The sequence below is a fragment of the Sardina pilchardus genome, chromosome 13 (genome assembly GCF_963854185.1).
Source record: "Sardina pilchardus chromosome 13, fSarPil1.1, whole genome shotgun sequence".
Lineage (NCBI taxonomy): Eukaryota > Metazoa > Chordata > Actinopteri > Clupeiformes > Clupeidae > Sardina > Sardina pilchardus.
The window spans coordinates 17,686,127-17,708,069 of record NC_085006.1 but is presented as its reverse complement, the minus strand read 5'-3'; the positions used below and the strand labels follow the sequence as shown (position 1 = coordinate 17,708,069).

The following is a 21,943-nucleotide window of genomic DNA, read 5'->3' as shown; positions in this document are numbered from 1 at the left end:
CTTTGGCTATGCAGTATGCACAACCTCTCCTAATTAATCAAAACCAAGACAAAAATGGTTTCCATTCTATGTCTCCTTTAAGATAGTAGGGACCAGATCCAGTCAGTGTCCTATAGGCCAAAGTGATAGCTGGCCACTATATGGAGCCAGTGGAGAGTAACCAGGAGAGGAGTGTCCTCTTTGGCTGATTGAAGACCAGGCGTGCTGCAGCATTCTGAATCAGTTGTAACAATCTTACTACACAAGCAGGTAGGCCAGGGGGTGGGATTCCTAATAAGCTAATACACTATTTCTCAGTGATGTACTGTAACACACAGCAAACAGTTGATGTTAACAATACCTTTGATGTTAACAGTCAAAGAAACACAGTACAGCCATGTACAGAATACAAATTAAAAACACAACTGAATTTATTTGGTCATGATTTTACACACATTCAAAATAAAGGCATCACGTCGACATGCTTGATTCTAGGACAGTGAGGATTTCTCTGCAGATGTCAACCACGTTTGATTTGGACTTTTCTCCTTGGTCCAACGTCACTAGTTTGACGTGCGTCAAAAACAGCTCAGCAGACTCGACACCGCTCCACAGCTCATGGATGTACAGAGACAGCAGCAGCAGGCCAGCCTCTGTGGAACAGTGTTTAGATGTCAGAGGACGGTATCATGTAAGGCTAGATAGTAAACAGTACCTCAGGACCATTTCATATTTACACGTAACACTGACCAGATAACAAGTTAACTTTGGATGACGTTACACAATTTCCAAAAAATTCAAAAATTCTGAATACTTAAAAAAATACATCATAATTCACTGGGAGCTTAAAAGTAAATAATGGTCACTAATGGCATTGCCATTTAAGTCTGCTCATCAGCACATTTAATCATGTTTAAGCCTTACCTCTTCCTGTATGGTCATCTGTAGACTTTGGTAGGCAGGTGGTGACCACTGTCTGATGTAAAGGTCCCATCGGGACACCTTGTGCCTCCAGCAGCTGAAGCATGATGCTGGTGAAGAGGCTGAGAGTTTCTTCTCGGCTGGAGCACTGCGCTGGATCTCCACACTCACAGGCCTGGTGGTAGAGCCTGAGGAAGTCTATTTTTACGGCCATGTCAGCCATGAGTGCATCGATCACGCCTTTGTGGGGCAACGCGACCGTATGCACCCATTTCAAGAAGCTCAACACGCTGCTGCTGTCGTATGTTGCTAACGCTAATGTCCGGAGCGTCCATTTGATGAGTAGACTGGCTGTTGAGTGGGACATGCAGACAGGTTCAAGGCGTTTAGTTTGAGGCACTTCTGAATCGGTTTGGGGGGCAGTCGAGGGCACTGGCAGAGTCTGAGGCGCAGGCTCCCAGTGTGTGAAGATGTTCCTCAAGAGGGCTTTGCACTCTTCCAGGAGGCTCTGGTCCCGTTTCTCGGACTCTCCGTCCGTGTCTGCCTGCTCTTCCATGCGTGAACGCAAAGCCTGCTGATGCGTGGAACTTTTGCCTCGGCCTCTTTCTCTCCCAGCACCTGCAGAGGAGAACACCGTTATTGCCATCTCTTTTTACTACAAACGACCATCCTTCTATTTGAAGATAGACAGATGAAAGCAGCCATGTAATGTAGCACCAATACTGTCCCTTTAAGTTGTGCTTGTTGTGCTTACAGTGCTCAGTGTATACTTCATATCAGCAGGGGACAAGGACTGTTTGACTCTTTGAATGTCTAACACTCTGTAAAGCGCCTTGAGACATGTGTAATGTATTGGCGCTCTATAAGCGACATTAAATTGAATTAAATTGACTGTGAATTATAAGGGCCTCAATCTGCTTCAGTCATTCTATGGTTGTACCGACTGAATTACCCAAAAGATACTAGATTTCATTCAATTGAAAAAGCAACAGATGTCTCACCAAAAATGTCTTTGAGTTGACAGGCTGTGGCCAGGCCTTGCAGAGTGTTGAGGAGAACTGTGTCGCGTGCCAGTGTTCCCCAGCGATGGAGCAGGGAGAGGATGTCCAGGCTGGAGAGGAGCTGGGCTTTCAGCGTGAGCCAGCCCGCTTCCGAGTGGACTCCCAGAGCTATTCCACGATGCGTCAGGACAGAGGATAGAGTCTGTAGGAAAAGTTTCAGCTGAGGGGCCTTCACACCTGCTGTCCTGTTGTGTTAAGACAAAGAGACACACACACACACAGAAGTTTAGGAATTCATCAAATATCTGTGAAACAAACTGTACACACCTTCACCGAGAAAATCTATTCACACGATTTTTTTCACATTCAGATTGTTTACTTTTACAAATGTTGTAATTCTGTCCTAAGAACCATGGTATAAAATCAATACAACATGCCAGGAAAGAGAGAAAGCCTTACTTGAGGTGTTTGATGACACTCAAGAGCACACACAGGAACTCATTGACCAGCGGCAGGGGAAGGCACTTGACCGCAGCCTGAGGTTTGTCCTTCTCTTCTGCTGCAGAGCTGCTCTCCTCTGCCCTGCTCTCTTTCTGGCCCAAATTAGTGAACCACAGCGTGTGCCCCAGGTCCACAATAGCACTCAGTAACTTGGGATCCACAAACCTAAGAATAATATAAACAGGAAACATTGTGACACTGTAACAAGGATTTGTATGCTTTTTGAGTATACAGATAGAGGTATGGTAGCCTATAGTGTGCTTGTGCATGCTGTACTGTACCTTCTCTCCAGCACCTGCATCAGCCATGTCAGAAGTCCATGAGCCTTAGTGAGATTGTAGGCTCCTTTGGTAACATGGGCAGTTTTCCTCAAAACATTTATAATCAGAATCTATGGGGGAGACACAACATCAAACAATACAAATTAAGGTTGTAAAATAAGGCGTGTTAAACTCGACAGTAGATATTCTATAGCTGAAATGTTTCTTGAAAAATGTAGTCCAAAATAACTTGTGACTGAGCTTAAACCAGAGTGTATTATATGATTAACAAAATCTTGTAATAAAAGATTACAACCTTGCAACGAAAGGCCAAGAGACTTTCTTTCTGTGAGAGCAGCTTTGCCTTACGTTCTATTGAGTGTGTGCGACTCTGTTAGTCTTGTACCTGAGTGGAGTCATCACACAGCGGGCTGCAGCAGAACCCCAGTAGGGTGTGGTAGAGGCCCTGCTGGTCGCACAGCTCGTAGCAGTATCTGTCCGCCACACCTTCCTCCAGCACGCTCAACATCCACTCCCGCTCCACTTTGTGCTGAGAGCAGGGGAAAAATAAACAGGCAATCCATCAGCCGCAGACCAAAACCACACTCACGTAAGCTCCAAGGCTGGAACAACCCAGTCAACCCGTCGCTTTCTGTTGATAACATCGCAAGAACAACACGCTCGAATAGCAAGGGTGACAAGTCTCCTTCACCTCTGCTAACAGGAAAACAAAGATGTAACCGCGATTGTCGCACTTCACTTCCCAACTGTCATATAGTTACAGATAAGCGCATGACAAGGGAGGATCATATCAGCTGGAAATATAAACACACGTGCTATCTGGACCTCCACTTACCTCTAAATCAGAGCTGTAGAAGAGTTTGAAGAATTCAGGGACACGCTTAAAATCCAGATACTGGTGTCCCAGGAGGAATTTGTTGACAACCATGTACATGTGTTCCTCTGGATCACAGAATACACAAACACATCAATACTTCGTAATCTTACAAAGTGCAATATGGCAGATGGGTATTATGTAAACCATTAAAGGAAAACTCTGGCAATTGTTCACATAGATCTCACAGAGTCCTGTCAGTACTAAAAATAATAATAATAAAAAAACGCTGCTCCAAGCTTGAGTTGCTGCAGCAAACGGCTAGAGTAGCAAGACAGCTAGTGCTATACACTGGGGACAAGATTTAAAATAAATGAATTAATAAATAAGTAAATAAATTATACCGACAGTACTCGGTGACCTCGAGAAACGGAGATCTTTGTGGAAAACTTGCCAGAGTTCTCCTTTAATACCAGAATAAGCTGCGTTCTGCTTTCTGGGGTAATAAACCCACCAGGTCTGAGCATCTGCTGAGCCACTTTGGCCACATAGGTGGTCAACACGAACGGCACTCGAAGGTTCTGCTGCTTAATACCATTCTTCACTGTGTCCAGCAAATACAGAAGCTGAAAAATACGGCCAACAGAGGATTCTGAATGTAATAACTTGCAAATATTTCAGCAAAGAATGTTGGCAACAATCATGTAAATAGTAATTCTGATTCTGAATGAACTGCTATCAATACAAATGTATTATATTATATTAAAAATACAATCAATACCATATTAAATCAATCATTGTATCTATATTGTTATGCTATGTACCTGTCTCTTCCCTTTGAAGCGAGCCGCTTCCAGGTGCTGGTAGTAAGAGGCCAGCACCTGGTACGCGGCTGCCCTCAGCTTGGGGTCGTAGCTACTCAGGGAGGTCACGGCCACCCCGAGGGCATGGCAGGACACAAACTTCAGGCAGTCAATCACACACTCTGGAACAGATTAAAACACATTGAAAAGAGTTGAAGACTATAAGTCACAAAATCAGCTATTGGAAGTCCCAAACAGGAATTCAGCTAATGTGCACCTGAAAAACACATACATTTCTCCCATTTCAGCTGAGATTTTGACCAGTTTTTTTTTTTATAGTATCCCCATAGAACATGTCCGGCTCAACAAAAATCACCCCACCAACAGACAGACTTACCTGGCCGCAAGATGGCACTGAAGAGAGGCAACAGGAAGCAGGGGTCATACAGGTCCGCTAAGTCCTGGTCTCCTTCTGCTTTATAAATCAGCTCCTTCCCCTCCTACGAGACCGCAACCAGTCAAACCGTCAGTCAAGACATTCTGAGAAAACTGCCTTCCTCCACCCCACAAAAACGGTCTTGGCGTCTATTATTGCCAAGCAATGGAAATGTCACTCAGCGGCCAAGTTCAGTGAGAGAGGCTTTACATGCACAATAACTACTCCACTTCTTACTCGATCACTATCTAATGTGACGTTATGAAATTACTGCATTCTTGCTTTGAATAAATAGAACACTCACATTGGATAATTAAATGCAAAGTGATTACTAACTGTAGAGAGAATCTATGTGAGGAGATTACCACTCATCATGACTTATGGAATGCTTGTCATCCAATCAGAAATGAATATATAATTTGACCCGACCGAACTTGCATGACAGATGACACATTCTGAGGACCTTGCGTTGGGTGTGTGCAGGACAGGTGTACTGCGTGGTTTACCTGTGGGATGATGCGGCGCTGCTGGGGGAAGTGGCTGACCGTGTGCTGCATCCTGGTGGGGCAGAGCAGGACCAGCATCTCCTCGGCGCTGGGCTGTTGCCACAGCGACGGGCCCATGCTCATACGAGTCTTATGGTGCTCCACCGCTGCAGGGCCCCACAGCATGCACCTGGAGATCAACCACACAAACACATAAAAGCTCAAGACTGCATACAAGGACAGGATGTATACACACAATACAGTAACTACAATAGGCATAGCAGTCTATTGTGCAAAACAGCCACCACCAAAAATGAAAGGTATTGTGTCATTTATTCACAATATATATATATATTCACAAAATACAATATGTTGTACAAAATACTAATAACTATATAATATAATATGGACTACTATAACCCACAAATACTAGGAACACAGACAATGCCTTGCATACCATGATGTACCCAAGTGTACTTACTGAAAGTCCATGAGACTAAAGCCATTCTTCTCATATTCCTGAAGGAGAAGGAGCAGCTTCTGATCTGCAAACATGACACAGTGCACATTAGCCAAGGCTATCACAGGGTTTATAACCGCGGGAGATCTCGGGGGATCAGTCACAGACCTGCGGTGCTCAGCGTGGCTCCGTAGGCCCCCATCAGAACCACAAAGTGCCGCATCTCACACACCGACGGGCATTTCTTCACCAGAGCGAGCGAGAGGGAGATGAGAGCCTCTGAAATGCACAAAGACACACACATTGCTCAGATTCATAAATCTAAAAGCGTCACACATAAGGACAGTTTCTACTGAGAAGAAAAATGCAATAACTCTCTTCCCAGGGCTGGGCAAGATTCCGGGCAGCCACAGCCTTAATTCAAACTATCCATAAAAATCAAAATGGGAATATCCGGTCTTGGACATCTGCTATGTGAGAAGTAAATCGACTGATCGGCTATTTGGCTGTATAAGTCTCCTGCAGTTCATCAAGCCATGTGGTTAGCCACATACAGCTATTATTTTGTTACAGCTTCTGAGGCTTTAATCCTGTCATCAGTCAGAAGGATGGCCATATTCTGATGCTTTTGGCCGACTGGCAAGTCAACCGCTGTGCACAAGACCGCTAGCCTAACTGATGCATGGGGCTTATCTCCATCTTTTTTGGTACATAAATCAGAGAAACGTTCATACCTGTCAACATCTGTCAGGTATAATAGTCAGTCACAATGTCATATTTTAGCCTCCCTGACTTACAGACATACAGATGCTGTATGAGGGACACCAGCATTACAGTACAGTAATCCACCGTGTCATACCAAAGATCCTTCATTACTGACAAGATAGAGCAACATAATGCATCTCTATGGAAGCAAAATTCAAACAGTTCCTGTCTGCTTAAAGAGGCGTGTCGCAAAGTCGTCATAGTGGGATATCGATCGGCAAGCAGTTCAGTTAGAATGTTTCTAGGTCTGCTCAAAGGGGGATTTCGCCCCCCTCCCCTTTGCGAAAACAGAACGCGGAAATGTTCGAACGTTTGCGCCTCTCGCTCCGCTTTAGGTGCTGTGTCCACCAAACGCGTTTTTTGCGCCGACGGCGACAATTTTCAATGTAAAGTCTATGTAGCTCAGCGCTCACAGCGCTGAACGCCCTCGGCGGAAAAAAACGCCGGCGCCGACCGTTTTTTGTCGCAGCGCTCAGAGCGCTCAAAGTTGAAATCTGTTCAACTTTTAGAACAGCGCCGGGCTCGTCAATGGCAGTTCTGGTTATAAACCGTCTCTGGTTTTGGTAACTTAGCAACAATAAACACTTATCGAAGCGCCGAGAGGAGGAGGTTTTGGGCGCTCTGGCTGTAAAAAACGCATTTGGTGGACACAGCACCTTAACCCTCTCTGGTCATACCTTTAACCTGAGGACTACTGCACAGCTCCTCCTCTGAGCCCAGCATGGAGGGCAGGAAGAGGGAGTGGCTGCTGGACATCATGTGGATGGTGGCCAGGGGCAGCAGGCCCTTGGGGGGGTCAGAGTCTCCGTACAGCAGCTCCACCAGGCTGGTCAACGTGTTCAACAGGGCATGGTGTCTGTAGCGATGTCTACAGATAGGGAAAGTTATTTGGTCAAATTCATCGTACGGACATTTTTTAATGAATGGTGAACACATAAAAACTTGGAATTATAGAACTAAAAGTTATAGATTACAACAATTTATTACAAATTATACTGGTAGAATATCACATTTTGATGTTAGAGATGTTTTTACATAGTTGTATATTAGATGACAATCATTGTTGTGTTGTTTCATCAGTGCTGTGGTATTACAATGTTGACTTTCAATGACACACTTACTTTAGCCCTGATTTCACAAAGCTATTCCAGTCAGTCACTGCCACATGTTCTTGAGAAATCTTCTGAAAGACACAAGTTATTCATGGTGCTATGAGCAAGGCATAACCTTGAGACAACATGAATAATAGATATTGTCATATAATATTAATTATCATATATAACTTTGCACTGATTTCATATTTACCACAAGTTCCTCCAGTCTCTGTAGAATGGCCTCCTCCTGGTCTAAATGGGCACTCTCCGTCTCTTTACAGCTGCTGTACGAAGCAATCAACCACCGGAGGGCAGCCTTGAGCTGGGACTTTCTCCAAGACTCCAGAGCTTCAGGGCTGTCCTCCAGCTTAGCACTGATAGCATCTGCTAGCTGCCACCTGCAACACGAAACAACGAAAATGAACTTGTTTGCTGCTGTTTACTTAATAAATCACTTAAGAATCCCTAAACACTCAAAAAAAATACTTAGGATAATACTTTGCATGCTTGTGGCTGGCAGATTTACCTTTCAAAGCTCTGTGGTTTCTGGAGGCTAGCAGTGAGGTCTGGCATCAGTGTGAGGACATCACTGGCTTTGGTTGCCAGTTTGATTAGGTTGGAGAGGACCTCCACCAGCAGGCCCAGCGTCTCTCCCGCCTCAGCCCCCAACATGGTGCTCCACAGGGGGGCAAGCAGAGTCCGCTGCAGGGCCGTGAGGACCGCTGCGCGCACTGCGGGACACAGTTAGGGCTCATTATAGTAGACATTAATGAAGCAGCGAAGGAATTTAACAGCCTAATGATGTAAAAGAGTGCAGATGCACGTACAGGCAGTGATTAGACATGACGAGCATGAATCGGGTCTGATTTGGTACATCAATTTATTTAAGGGAAACCATCACTGAAGATTTTAAATGATGATTGATTGCTTAATTGATTTCAAACTTGCGCTCTGTGAGTGTGATAGAAGGCGGGGATGGGATAATGTGCGTAACTGGAACTGTGTAAAAAAAGGACTTAAGCACGACTTATGTGTAACTGGGAGAATTCAGTCCTTAGTGAATAATAACGACCTTGCTAACCTTCAGAGGGTCTGGTAGGGTCTTCTCTGGCAGCCACCTTCAGGTATGCGGACAGCAGGGTGAGAAGCCCCTGGTTACGCATCACTTCCTCCCCGAGGCCCGCCGTCTCCAGGCACCAGCGCTCAAAGCGCAGCCTCTGGGTGGAGCAGTTCTGTAGCAGCAGCGAGCCCACCGCTTGTGTGGAGCTGCCGTCGGCGCCCCCGCCTGGCTTGGTGCAGTACAGCAGCACGTCGGTGCGCACCAGCTTGGCGCTCCCGGGGTCGGCGGTCAGCGCCTGGAGGAAGAAGTCCTCCAGCGCGGCGCTGCGGCAGGACGTGAGCAGCGTGGCCAGGCCGCCGAGGTGCGCGCGCGACAGGTAGAGGGCGCCGTCCTGCGAGGGGCTCTCGGTCAGCACCCGCAGCGCCGCCGCGCCGTACACGCTCAGCCGTGGACGAGACTCTTCCTTTGTGACGTCACCGTCGCCCGTAGCAACCGTTGCCACGACAAGGCTCTCTTTGGGCAAGAGCAGCAGGGCGGAGACGACCTCTTTGAGCCCTGCCACCTCCATGTGCGTGTGTAACGCCAACAGCGCTTTCAGTGCCAGGGAGTCCTTGGCATGGCGCTTGGCATCAGGCTTCTCCGCCACCTCCTCCAGCTCCTTCACCAGTGCCCGCTGAACAGCTGAAATATACCCTCCGATGAGGTCCAGTGCGCCCAGCTGACTCAGGGTCGCCACTGCGGCCTGGAGCAGCGAGAGTATGCTGTCGCTGACCTGGGCACACAGGGCCTTGAGCTGCACCGGGTTGAGGGAGTGGGCAGGCAGGGTGCCCAGCTCCAGGGCAAAGAACCACTGCTCCAGACACGGATGCTTCAAGATGGTCTTCAGCACAGTCAGGAGCACCTATTAAAGCCAAGACAGGGGAACATTAGCAGTAATACCACATGAAGCAAATGATAGTAGTCAGACTGTTCACCATTATGAACCTCGATATCCACAAACATTATTTGTGCTACAAAAGTATTAAAACATGTAAGAGAAATCAAATGGGTCATGTTCTTTACCTCAAGATATGCACAACACGTTAGTTTACATACAAGAATGTACACTGCACAACATAGGGTGCTTTCGTAAATTGCCACTCTGAGCAGAATTCGGAAGGATCATTGTGCTTATTCAGCGTCCAGAGTGTGTCAGATAGAATTTACGAATGAATCATTTGTTTGTGCCAGAAAGACATCGGTTATCCTCATCACACCTCATCCTTGTTGTCCTTTCCTCCAGAGGTGGTGTCCAGGAACAGCTCTTCCCCCTCCTGACCCTCAGCTGCTTCAGGCTCCGCCGTCTCGGACTCCTGCAGCTTCAGCACCACAGCCAGCAGCACCTCCATCAGCCTCCCCACAACAGACACGCCTGTGCCTTTAGGAAGCTACGGACAAACAAGAGCAACGAGTCACTCATATCAGCAGAGCAGACATTTAAAGACGGCTACAAGCAGTATAGTCTATCGCTAACACTGGTGCACCATGGAAATTTTGTATAACAGAGGCAACACAACATGCTCCATTGAGATCAACAACAGAAGCTACCACTGTACTAACAAACAATCATTATGGATTTTTGAAGATTGAAATCTGAAGATTGAAATGTGAAGAATTTTAAAATAATTTCCCGATCCTTTCATGAGGACCCACCTTGCTGAGGTTCTCCACAGTGGACTGGATGTAGAGCAGGAGCTGACAGACCGCCGTGGGGAAGTGCGAGAGCGCCAGGGCGGCCAGAGACTCGTCCGCGCTCAGCCTGAGGGCGTCCTGGAGCAGCGCGGCGGGACCCTGACTGTAGGCAGCCCTCATCACCGCAGAGAAGCCCACAGGAGACACAGCGGCGCTGTCCGTTTCCGACGATGTGAACTGTGTGAAAGTATGATTGGAGTTATGGGACTATAAAACCACCAGAGTATCCATTGTTTGGTTTTCTTCATCAAAAAGGAAAAAGTCTCTGGACCTCAAACACTTACATACTTTTGATAAAACAGCCATACTGTTACGCATTAAAGGCTTTTTTCGGCTAAAAATGTGAAGGTAAAAAAAATGTAAAAGCAATAAAAATGCTTCGAACTCCAAATCTTACCAGTGTTTCCTGAGATTGCTGTGGAAGCCATTTTGAGTAGTACTGATGGAACTCTACGACGGAGGGGTGAGGGGGTCCTTTGGCCTCGGCGGACGCGTGCAGCTCTTTGTCGTACTGCTGCAGGGCCAGGCAGAGGGCCAGCGGGTCCCTCTGGCAGTGGAGGACGTCACAGAGCACCGCCGACAGGTACTCGTACAGCACACCTGTGGGGCAGAACGCTCACCTCAATACTACTGAACCCAAAGCATCAACAACACCATCAGAAAATAATCACTAAACCCAGAAAATCCTGAACAGAAATACTGTACCTTGCTAACAGGACATCAAGCAGAAAATGAATCAGTGTGTCATTCAACTCAACACTATTTATTTCAATCAGTGTGCCACTCAACTCAAGACTATTTCTAATAATCATATATCTTTCTCAGGAAAAATGTTTGAAGCTCAAGGGCTCACTCGAAAGACTAGAGCTGAACGTATTGACAAACTCGATGAATGCTAGTTTACACATGGCTTATAAATCTGCTTTCTTCTGCCATGCATTAATGTGGGGGTAAAAGAATACCTTTGTCCTCTTTGTATGCTGCAGGGAGGTCATTCCGCGCCTCAAGAACAGCAGGCACTATGGCACTGAAGGGGAAGCTCTGCATGATGAGGTCATCAGTAAGCGACGGCCCCAGCTGCTCGATCTCACCCTCACTGCCCTCCATGATGACATCAACCATGTCCAGCACATCTAAAAAGCATGATAATAAATGCCATTTTAAATCATGTAGAAACATACCAAGGAAATAGCACAATTCACATGAATTAAACATGACAATCTGATATTAAATATTGACCATAGAAATTATACATTGTCAATACTCATAACAAGATTGGCCGGGTTTCCCAGACTCGTTAAGAAGCTCTTAAGTGCTAAGAACTTCTTAGGAGCGCTATCAGAACGTTCTAACAACGCTCCTAAGAAGTTCTTAGCACTTAAGAGCTTCTTAACGAATCTGGGAAACCCGACCGTTGTCAGACAAGTTCTCACCATCTATGTGTGAGATGGGGATGCTGACTGCATCTCCATCCTGACCACTGAGGCTGGCCTGCACCAGGCTGGCTGCCTTATCTGTGTACGTGTGTGGGTTACACAGCAGTTTCACCAACACCTGAGAGCACACACACAGATATACATGAATATACCAGTACACACAGAACACAGAGAAAGGCAGAGTTGCACACAGTTGCACACAATTGCACGGAGGCACACAATTGCATTTGCTGATGATTCAAGTAAGGGCGGCATCTAGTGGTCTTGTACAGAAACACAGTAACTCCAAATGACTGACTTCCAAGTTATGACACTTAAGTTAGTCACTTAAATCCACAAGTAGAGACAGTTGACATTAATGACACCAAGTTCCATATGCATTGGGCATGTACCCAATTAAAGGGACACTTCACCGATTAGCATAAAGCTTTGTATCTTTAGAAAACCAGTCATGTTGGTCGTGCATCATTCCCTCAGTTTGCCTTGAGATGGGAGAAATACGGATTTCAATGTTGGACTTCCTGCTTTCAATGATGTAAAAATCATCATTTTACATCATTGAAAGCAGGATGTCCTATTCATGGGTTTCATTGAAATCCGTATTTCTCCCATCTCAAGGCAAACTGAGGGAATGATGCATGACCATTCAAAAACATGACTGGTTTTCTAAAGATACAAAGCTTAATGCTAATCGGTGAAGTGTCCCTTTAAGTCAACATGTAGACAGTGAACCGAGTGGACTCACCCTGTCCAGGAACTGGATGACTGGCTCCTGGAGGGAGGGCTCCAGACAGGCCAAGCGATCCAGCCACAGCTCGAGCTCTCGCCATGTGTGCTCGAACACTCCACTGTCCTTGAGAACCTGCAACACACACACACACACACATTGTTTTTGATGACTCTCTCCACCACACACACATGTGCACACACATGTCCAGGTCCACACACACACACACACACAAGCACAGAAACCATAACTTCATCATAACGCACCTTGAGAACGAGCATTCTGGTGGAGGTCTTCAGGTGGCTAGTGTTGCTGCTGGCAAACATCTTGAGAATCAAATAAAAGACAGACTTTTCCCCACCAGCAGACTCCGAATCTGATGTGTCCTACAAAGACATAAGATGACACAGGATAATCATTAATTGAGGAGGGTACATGACTTTTGGCATGAAAATATTATTGCATGGTACTCGAGTTTTGGTATGAACGTACTATTTGTACATAAGCCATAGAACATCTGAAATTGTACAGTTAGTTGAACTTTGAAAGGCGCTTCTGTCGAATTGACACGCGTTTCTTGGAAAGTATGGCTGTTTTTGTTGAGTTCCTACCTGAACACGGAACCAGGAGAACTTGCTGGCAGGAAGTTCTAAAGCCAGCTGCAGGATCTGATACTGTAGAATGGGAGGAACCTCATCCTTCATACCTTTCTCGGAGACGATACCTGAAGATTGAAAACATGTCAAACATCAGACTTTAGATGCAGGGATGCAAACACACATGTGGTCAAAAAAGAGAGAGCCTCGGAGCGGGGGGGGGGGGGGGGGGGGGGGGGGGGTAGGTGTGCTTCTGTGCGCAGTGTGGCGCCGGTGGCCGTGGGGTGGTGCATTATGGGTATCGAGCATCTTGGAGGAAGGCCTATATATGGTCACTACGGTGAATGTAGGGGGGTCATGATGTTCAGTACCTTTACTCTGGGTCAAAGTTGTTGTACCACCATCATCATCATCTTGGCAAACTATTGCACCTTGAGCATGCAGTGTATGCCGAAAAAAAGCCATTGTAGTAATGTTTGGGCACTGAAATCTTGAAAGAACACCCAGTGCAACCGTTTTTTGTTTTGTCCAAAATTATTTTTGCAAATTGCAAAATCCCCCTAAACTTGCTGTTTAGGCCTACATAGCCTATTAGCCCATGCCTACACATTCTAAGGTTTCAGTGAAATATTGGCACACCACTAATAATATAGACAAAACAATTACTGCCAAGTACAAACAAATGATGGGAATACTATTTTTTATATAAGCTAATGTCCAACCAGCTCCTCTATAAGACTAGCTCTTCTCAACATTGCTTTATTGTGTTCTATATTCTATACTATAGCTATTCTTTATGCAAGTCCCATATACACTCCTACAAGTTTTTTTTTGTCAAGGCAGGTTGCTGCACTGCCAGCTACATCTAATCCAAACATAGTAGGCCAATAAAAAAAGAGGATATAGTTGGTTGGTAATCTAAATGCAAAAAATGATAAGGGCTAAACCAAAATTATGCTAATCGCGATTAGCCACATTGCTACAATTCAAACGATGTTGACATAAATTAACAACTACTACAATAAGGCCATGATTTCCAATACAACTACTAAACAACATAACATGACAAATTAACCTCACTCACGTAATTGTCTTCCCATAATAGGCTAAGTAGGCATAGTCTAAAAAACAATTCTAGGTTATGCTCCACAGTAGACAGATGTGCTCCTCCCGACACTTAAAAGACAAAGGCTATTTTTGGACATGTTACGGTAGACACAGAGCTGTTTGATCTGATCTTAATCCTGATTTTATTATTGATGATATCAGCAGAGTCAGCTTTTATAATCCATCCAGAGGTGTGCATGACGAACTTAACTTTATCCACCTGGCAAGCGGAGGACATGCGTAAAGGTGCGTAATCTGGTTATCCATAGGCAAAGTAGCCTTCTACCGTTCTCCGTCGCTACCCTCAGTGAATTCTTTGATGTCATTAGATGGTTCCCCTTGTCACATGCAATTCAATGGACAACTTCGAAGTAGAAATAATCGTTTTCTTCTTCATTTACTGCATCTCAATTATCTACAGACCCCCCCCCCCCCCCCCCCCCCCCCTCTAAAAAAAACTCTTCGGATTTGCATGATTCACACAAGTCCCACAAAGCGACGTGAAAAAAGCGGGAGGCGCCGAAAAGCGAGCTGTTTGCATCCCTGTAGATGCAATAGAAATATTAGAGACCAGACATATATCAGTCCTTCTCATCTTCGCTTGACTTTAGCTCCGTAAAAAAGCTTGACTCAGTCCACTAGACATCAGCCACTTCTGTTCAAGTACCTTTCAGGAGTTTGCTGAAGTCAAAGCGGCTCTGACTGACCAGGTGGGGTACCACCCTCTGGTACAGACACATGACCTGGAGGATGACCGCTTTCAGCAGGATCACCTGAGTCTCATCTCCACCTGAAAGATGAGAACACAGTGAGAGTTTGAAGGGCAAAAAAAAGCCCATAGAAAACATTCATAACTGCACAAAAACAGGGGTATCGTGTAGACACGAAGGCTGAGGAGTACCTTGGGTTACTGCAAGGGTATCCTCTGCTTCTTCGTTCTTCTCCGCCGCTTTAACCTTTCCACCATCTCCCTCACCCTTCTCCTTCTTTGTCAGTAACTGCCACTGGTACACAATGCTCGTCATGTCTGGTAGAACCTACAAACATATGCAGATGATTATGCTTTCATACAATAACTGAATGTGGAAGAATTAGCATGACTATAAAAAAAAACACCCAATGCAACATTTAGGAATTATATAACAGTTGGATGAATTAATTGTGTCTAATCCAGTCTTAGCCTTAGCAAATGATAGACAACACATGGGTTCCTTTTTGATTATAAATAGACGCTTGTTGTAACATATTCCAGCTCTTATCTACCTTGCTTAGGGCCTCCCTGTACAGCTGCACAAAGTCCTCCATCATAGCTGAAGTGTAGATGTCCGAGCACTGCCACACACTCTTGTCCAGACAGTGCTCGATGTTCTTCAGGGCCCTCTTCAGGATGAAGGATGCCATGGACAAAGTGGTGTGCTGAACCACAGTATTTTTGCACTGTCAAGAGTAAAAGCCAACACATGACGCATACGCATTAAAAACCTTTCATCTAACACCACTACAATAGTCATTGGTGGCAGACATCCACACAGACCACAAATCAATGAGGCCAAGATAAAATTAACTACAATCGGGCACCCAAGCAAGCTAAATCAAAACACACAGCAGCAGCCATGGCGCTTGCACATCCATGGGGCTGAAATCATAACTGGCAGGATTGCTTTACTAATTTCTTCACTAATTGCTGTTCTAAGGTTCCACCACAAATGGAGGCATAAGTAGCTCATTGCCAGTGCTGTGTTGTTTGAGGCACGCTTTTTTTTTGTTTGAGCAATGTAGCATGCTGAATTACACGGAGGAAGGGAAATCTAAAATGACAGAGCGGAGGCACTGACGTTCAGGCCCTGAGTGAAGAAGGCTTTATTGCAGACGGGCGGGAGTGAGGTCACCATCGCCATGGTGAGGAGACGAGGAAGTGGAATGAACTCTCGTGTTTGGAAGGCTCTGGACACCTCTGGCTGAGCCTCATAGATCTGTGAGCACACAAAAGAGCAGAGAGCCCGGGATTATTATTCCCTGTGTGGGCACTTACAGGCAAGCACATTTCCATTACAAAATCAAATTACTATTCTTTTCATCCACAGCAGTTAAAATGGGGTTTAAACTTTGTTTCTGCTTTCCATTACGCATCCAATATCAAATACAGAATATCTCTTAAACATCATTTTAAATAGCATATAATACTGTTTTAAATAGCATATAATACTGTTGTTATAACTGGAAGGGTTAAATGGCTATCTTTTAAAAAAAAAAAAAAAACATTTTTGCGGCTTACTTTCTTGAGGAGGCTGATATTGTCTTGCCATGCACTTTTCGGGCGCGGTATGAAGGAGTGAACGCTCTCTTTGAGGTAGCGGGCTAGCACGTCAGGGCTGCTCTTCAGGGTGCTGACCACCAGCTCGGTGACCAGCTCGTCCTTGGTGGCATCCTTCAGCCCCACCAGGAACTGCAGCAGCACTATGTTTCCTGCCCTGGGTCCCAGAACACACAGTATTTTAAAAAAAGAAAAAAAGCGAGTCTCAAAATTAAATGGATGACTAGAAATGGCTGAAACACATTGAATGTTGTCATAACTATTTGCTCTTAGAAAAGCGTTTACTTACCGTCCAGCAGTCCCCAAGCTTGGGTCGTGGAAACTGATTCCGTGTTTACGCGAGCAGCACAGGTCCAGCAGGAAGCTGTGAACTTGTTCACGGACAACAATCTTCCCTGCTTCCTCAGGAGTTCTGGCCTGTTACGTATCATCACAACTAGTTTTAATAGGCCTACTTCATATGTACTCCCAAAAGCTATCCAAAGGACAATTGGTACAGTGTGAACAGTGAAGAGAAAACACACTTCTATCATAAGTAAATAAAATGGGGCATGACTTGAGCCTATGATTCTGTCTGTTATGTTACTAACATCAGAAACTATGCTGCTGACTAAGATGCTGACTGACTGTCCCTTATGGGACTCAATTCCATAAGCAGGTGGAGCTATTATACCTCATGGCCTTCAATGTCGGAGTCCACTATTCCATTCCATCGGTACAGAGAGGCGATGTGGGATAGGATGGAAGGAGTAAAGAAGCGCACTTTCTGGGTTTTGCTGATAGCCTTGTTTTGCACCACCTGAATGAGAAGGCAGAGGGAAAACATCAGGCTGTGGAAGGCTGAGAAAACACTGTGGTTATACAGATCGTGTGGGACTGCTTGGATGGGAAAGAGAAGAAAATAAATAAACTCATAAATGAATAACCGACCTTTGACTGTAGAGTGGCTAAAATCAGATTTACGATCGAAATCCGGTCTTCTTTGATGCCAGAGCTTAAGATGTCCTGAAGAAAGTCTAAGGATTGAGAGAAATACATGCTGACAACTCTGTGATAGTACTGAGGAGGATATGAACACAGTTTCGACTTTCTGTTTAATTTCTACATACCTTTGGTCTCAAGAAGCTGTACAATTGAAGAATTGTCCCCTGCGAGCAGGAATGAAATGGCAAACTGTGTGTACACTAGGCGGACATCAGGTCTTCCCTATGGACAGTTGAAATGGAACTCATGAGACTTTTTCAGCAAAGGACACAATGTGTGAAAATGGCATAGCAGGCTTTACAACATTGCATTTGTTTTTTTGTGTTGATATGCTGCATACAGGGGCACATGTGGCACATAGGAGATATGTGCCAAACTATTTACAATCCATAATCTGCCATCTCAACAGTGCTCAGTGGCATCTCTCAAAAGAGCGACTTTTGCAGATCAGGATGAAGACAATCAACTGCATAATATTGCTTTAGCAAGGCATTTATTCCAAAGTGATAAGTATGTCTGCCTCTCTATTATCGTTCTTAATGATACCTAATGATGATCAACAGTCTGCTTCTGATATGGGTTCTCCCTAAACTGTGTAGTAGGGCTAAACCAATTAAGGATTAATTGGTTATTTAGCTGTCAACAGTGATGGAGCTGATGGGATCGATGACCTGTAGTCTCCTATAGCAGTTTTATGTTTTTGTCTCAAGCATACCACCATGGTAATAAACATACAATATTTTTAATTGGCTATGTCACAATGTCTGGTGGCCATGCCATGGATTTCCAATTATTTCCACAATGATGTCCAATCATTTTGACAAACATCAGTCAGATAAAGGTTACAGTCTGGTCAGACTAAACTAGTTTGGCAGGAAACAAACACTGAAGGCAAATGACAGTTTTCACATTCATGGATGCATTAATGTATGATTTTGACAACAACAGTCAAATTAAGAAAGTTCCCAGCCGGATGAAAGACAAACAGATTTGAAAAGAGGGGGCTGAGCCAAAAGGAGGGCTATTTGAGCTTTTTTGGCACTGTGAGGGTCAATAAAAAGCTGCTATTTTGTGACTTTTGTATGTTTAATGTGCTGTGACATTTTATCACAATGTGCTGAGAGAGAAAAACACTTGGCAAACACCGCTATAAGGAGATAGCACCTTTGGGATGGACTTGAAGAGAGACTGTGAGCCAGGCTTTCTGTCCAACCTCAGTGTCTGACCTCACAGATGCTCTTCTGAATGAATGGACAAAAAAATCCACAGACGCACTATAATCTTGTAAAAGAAGCTGTTACAACTGTAAAGGGGGAGCCAAATCCATTGCACCTACGGATTTAGAATGGTCATTGATGAGGTCATCGAAGTTCTTGTGGGTGTTGGGCAGGCATCCAAATATTTTGTTTATAGTCTTCCTCAAAATTTAATTGCAGCTTCTTCAACTTTAAATGGTCAAATGGACTGGATTTATATAGTGCTTTTCTACTTCTCTAAGCACTCAAAGCACTTTACAAAGTAACGCCATGCAAGGCCCCAACCTGTACTTAGGGAGCAGTTTGCGGTCTATTGTTTTGCTCAAGGACACCTCGACAGGGTCAGGCTCAAACAATCTTTCGGTTACTAGACGACCACTCTAGTACCTGCTAAGCCTGTACTGCCTGTGACACAACAAGGCATTTGAGGACAAAATCTTGGGATTTGGGGAACACTGATCCACATTCTTTCACAATACTCGTATTTTACATTTCATTGACACCATCAATGGATACCATCAATGTTTAGAGTATCATGTATATCAACCTATGCATCAGATGATGTGGGTCACCAGTTGATCAGCAATGATCAGAAAGCTAATTCTGGTACTACTCACCATCTTGTCTCTCCTTTGTGCCAGTCCAGACAAAGCTTTACCGAAATAGATCTGGCTGAAGACTTCCCTGGCAGACTCAGGACCCTGTGATACCATAGCGGCCATGAAAGTGAGGCACTGACGGACAAACCTGCCACAGAGGAAGAATGAGGATTACACACACACACAAACATTTTAAATCCTAATACTTCTCTGAGGTGTCATAAACATGGCATGGCATACCGTGAGTTCTCCGAGTGCAAGAAAGTCTGTAGTAGTTTCATGTGAGTGGACGCAATCTTTTTGACAATAGTGGAGCCCACCATACTGAAGTGAGACAGATCACTCGCTACCCGCAGGAGAATGATCTCCAGGCTCTGCAGGACCAGCAGCATCTGAAGACGCACATAGTAAACAAACATGTAAACAACACGTTGATTTGTGAACAACAGCAAGCATACGGTCAGTCATTTCATAATTCATTTCGTGAGCTAGGTTGTGTTTTGTGTTACTCACTTTGTTTTCAACCTTATGTTCTTCCTCCAGCAACTTAAGGATTTCGGCACATTCGGCGGAAATTTTGATGTAGCCTTCAACAACATCGTAGAGGTCTGCACACGGTAACTTCTGGGCAGCTTTTATGAAAGTGTCCAAACCTGTGCGACACAACAACTTTTAGGGACACAGTATAACTTGTGCAACAGTCGCACGGCACTATACTTATGATGTCACCTAACGTTGCTGAATGTTTAATTCAAATAGCTGTAACACTAACCAAAATGTGTCCAAATCTGCTAAAATATGACAGTCTCTAGCGCTTCTGGTATGTCAATGTAGTTGTGTTTAACTTACCTTTCATTACAGTTGTAGGATCCTGCAGCATGCTTTTAAACACTGTGCCGTTAAACTCCTTAGGATCCTTTTTTGACACCTTGGCCGGTGTTCGAGGGACACCTTTATCTTTATTCGTGCGTTTCTTCGACATTGTTCTGCTATATCCCGCAAGTATTATTCAATAAGGAAAATATTCCCTACACAACTCGTATTATCCCGGCTTCACTGACATCACACGTGTGTTTCTAAACAGGAAGCTTGGTTGTCCGTTCATGTGTAGTACCGGGTAGTTCGTTTCCCGCACTAGAGTTCCGGATTCGAGTATTTTCTGTTGATACGGTAAGATTATGCTAGCCTATGTGATTTGATAGACTCAGAGATCTGGCACCTTCAGGACTTGTGGGGTATTTTTTTTAATTGCTTAATTTTTAAAAAAACTTTTCAAGTATTAAAGTGTGTCATGAGTAATGCCTACGCTTACGAGGGAATCTCAATATTTTTGACAATGCGCTATTTTTTGTGGATGCATTCTTCTATTTAGGCTAACAGATGCTGAAATCTCTACAAAAATGGCCTGCTGTTATAATTGCCTGAAACGGCATGAACATCCCTGGAAGTCTGATGGACATTGGTAAGTTTATGTTAGAGCAACCCCCTCAATTGCTGGTTTGACAAGAGCCAGTATGCATCCAGAAAACAATTTGTTAGTATCTTTCTCTGACCAAAGTCAAATAAAAATAACAGAGGTGGGCTACATCAGCTGTCACAATTGACAGCTCTGCCGTCAGACTCACATTCCTGGCAGTTTGAGATGTAAAATAACCATCTCCTCCAGCACGGTCACTGTCATAAATGATGAATTGTCAAGAACAGATAGGGCCTAAAAATACAGCCGAGGCTGGAATCACACTCTGCTCTTTGCTCCAGATAGTAATCTGTTTTTCAAAATGTAACAACTACCCCATAATCTCCTTGCTCTGTCAGGAATGCCATGGAAAGCCACAAACATGCCAAATTCGCAAAGCCACAGCTTCAAGAAGCCGGTTCCATTGCCCCCAAGTCTCAGTTTTATGTCCATTATCGCGTTTCTGGGGCAGATTGCTGACTCACCACAGGTCCGTCTCTATTTTTGGGGCAGTAGGGGCTTCGCCATCCCCCATGCAACAACAAAACTCAGTTCACAGCCACAGCACAGAGACGGAGCTTACACCCAGGACAGGATCCTGTCCAATGATTTAAAATTGGGGAGTTTGAGAATGGACTTGGCAAAGCACTCCTTCGACCGAGGCCAGCAGTGGGAATACTTGCGGGTTAAAATAGCATGTTTTTTTGACGAGGACCAGCCCAAAAATCTAAGTATTTTAGGATCACAGTTATTCTTTTCCGCTGAAGAGGCTGTAGAGGGAAAGTCACAATTAAGCAGCCGTTGAATATCACTCATTGCTTCCTGCAGGGTTAAGGAATGTTCATGTCAGTGTTTCCCGAAAGTACATTTTTGGTGCCCAGTTCAAATAGAAATGTTCTCTACAAGAATGATGCATGGGTTGGGGCAGTTAAATTGTGAAATAAAAATGAATCTGTATTGTAAAGCATAAATAGGCCCTTTTTTAGTTTCTGTTCAATCAGTGCACATATTTTGAGCTGAATGATTTTATTATATTATATTTGGCTGACAGTATGAGATAACACAAATTAAGTTGTGATTCTGAAGTTAATAACCCATGCTGAAATGGATGTGCTTCATAAACATATAAATATGAGC

General features: G+C 44.6%; 1 protein-coding gene across 2 annotated transcripts; it reads right to left on the bottom strand.

Annotated features, from left to right (window-relative positions):
- Positions 1 to 385: 385 nt before the first annotated feature.
- On the bottom strand, positions 386 to 20,425 carry urb1 (URB1 ribosome biogenesis homolog). Of its 2 annotated transcripts, none has more exons than XM_062552550.1 (39): positions 20,200 to 20,425; positions 19,864 to 20,003; positions 19,591 to 19,742; positions 19,369 to 19,498; positions 17,621 to 17,717; positions 17,442 to 17,527; positions 17,185 to 17,310; positions 16,801 to 16,928; positions 16,473 to 16,668; positions 16,033 to 16,170; positions 15,461 to 15,634; positions 15,099 to 15,234; positions 14,865 to 14,987; positions 13,106 to 13,218; positions 12,761 to 12,880; positions 12,513 to 12,629; positions 11,765 to 11,885; positions 11,294 to 11,464; positions 10,729 to 10,931; positions 10,293 to 10,508; positions 9,857 to 10,027; positions 8,622 to 9,501; positions 8,067 to 8,271; positions 7,752 to 7,938; positions 7,568 to 7,629; positions 7,124 to 7,314; positions 5,850 to 5,960; positions 5,703 to 5,766; positions 5,243 to 5,411; positions 4,698 to 4,800; positions 4,322 to 4,482; positions 4,012 to 4,123; positions 3,519 to 3,625; positions 3,069 to 3,212; positions 2,684 to 2,793; positions 2,361 to 2,567; positions 1,902 to 2,146; positions 904 to 1,518; positions 386 to 632 (listed from the first exon to the last, which is right to left on the bottom strand). In XM_062552550.1, the coding sequence occupies exons 1-39, from the start codon at positions 20,330 to 20,332 to the stop codon at positions 451 to 453; spliced, it is 6,846 nt and encodes a 2,281-aa protein (XP_062408534.1). In that variant the 5' UTR covers positions 20,333 to 20,425; the 3' UTR covers positions 386 to 450. The 2 variants fall into 2 exon arrangements, with proteins under 2 accessions (XP_062408534.1, XP_062408535.1); XM_062552551.1 differs by having other exon boundaries at positions 7,568 to 7,626.
- Positions 20,426 to 21,943: the final 1,518 nt, after the last annotated feature.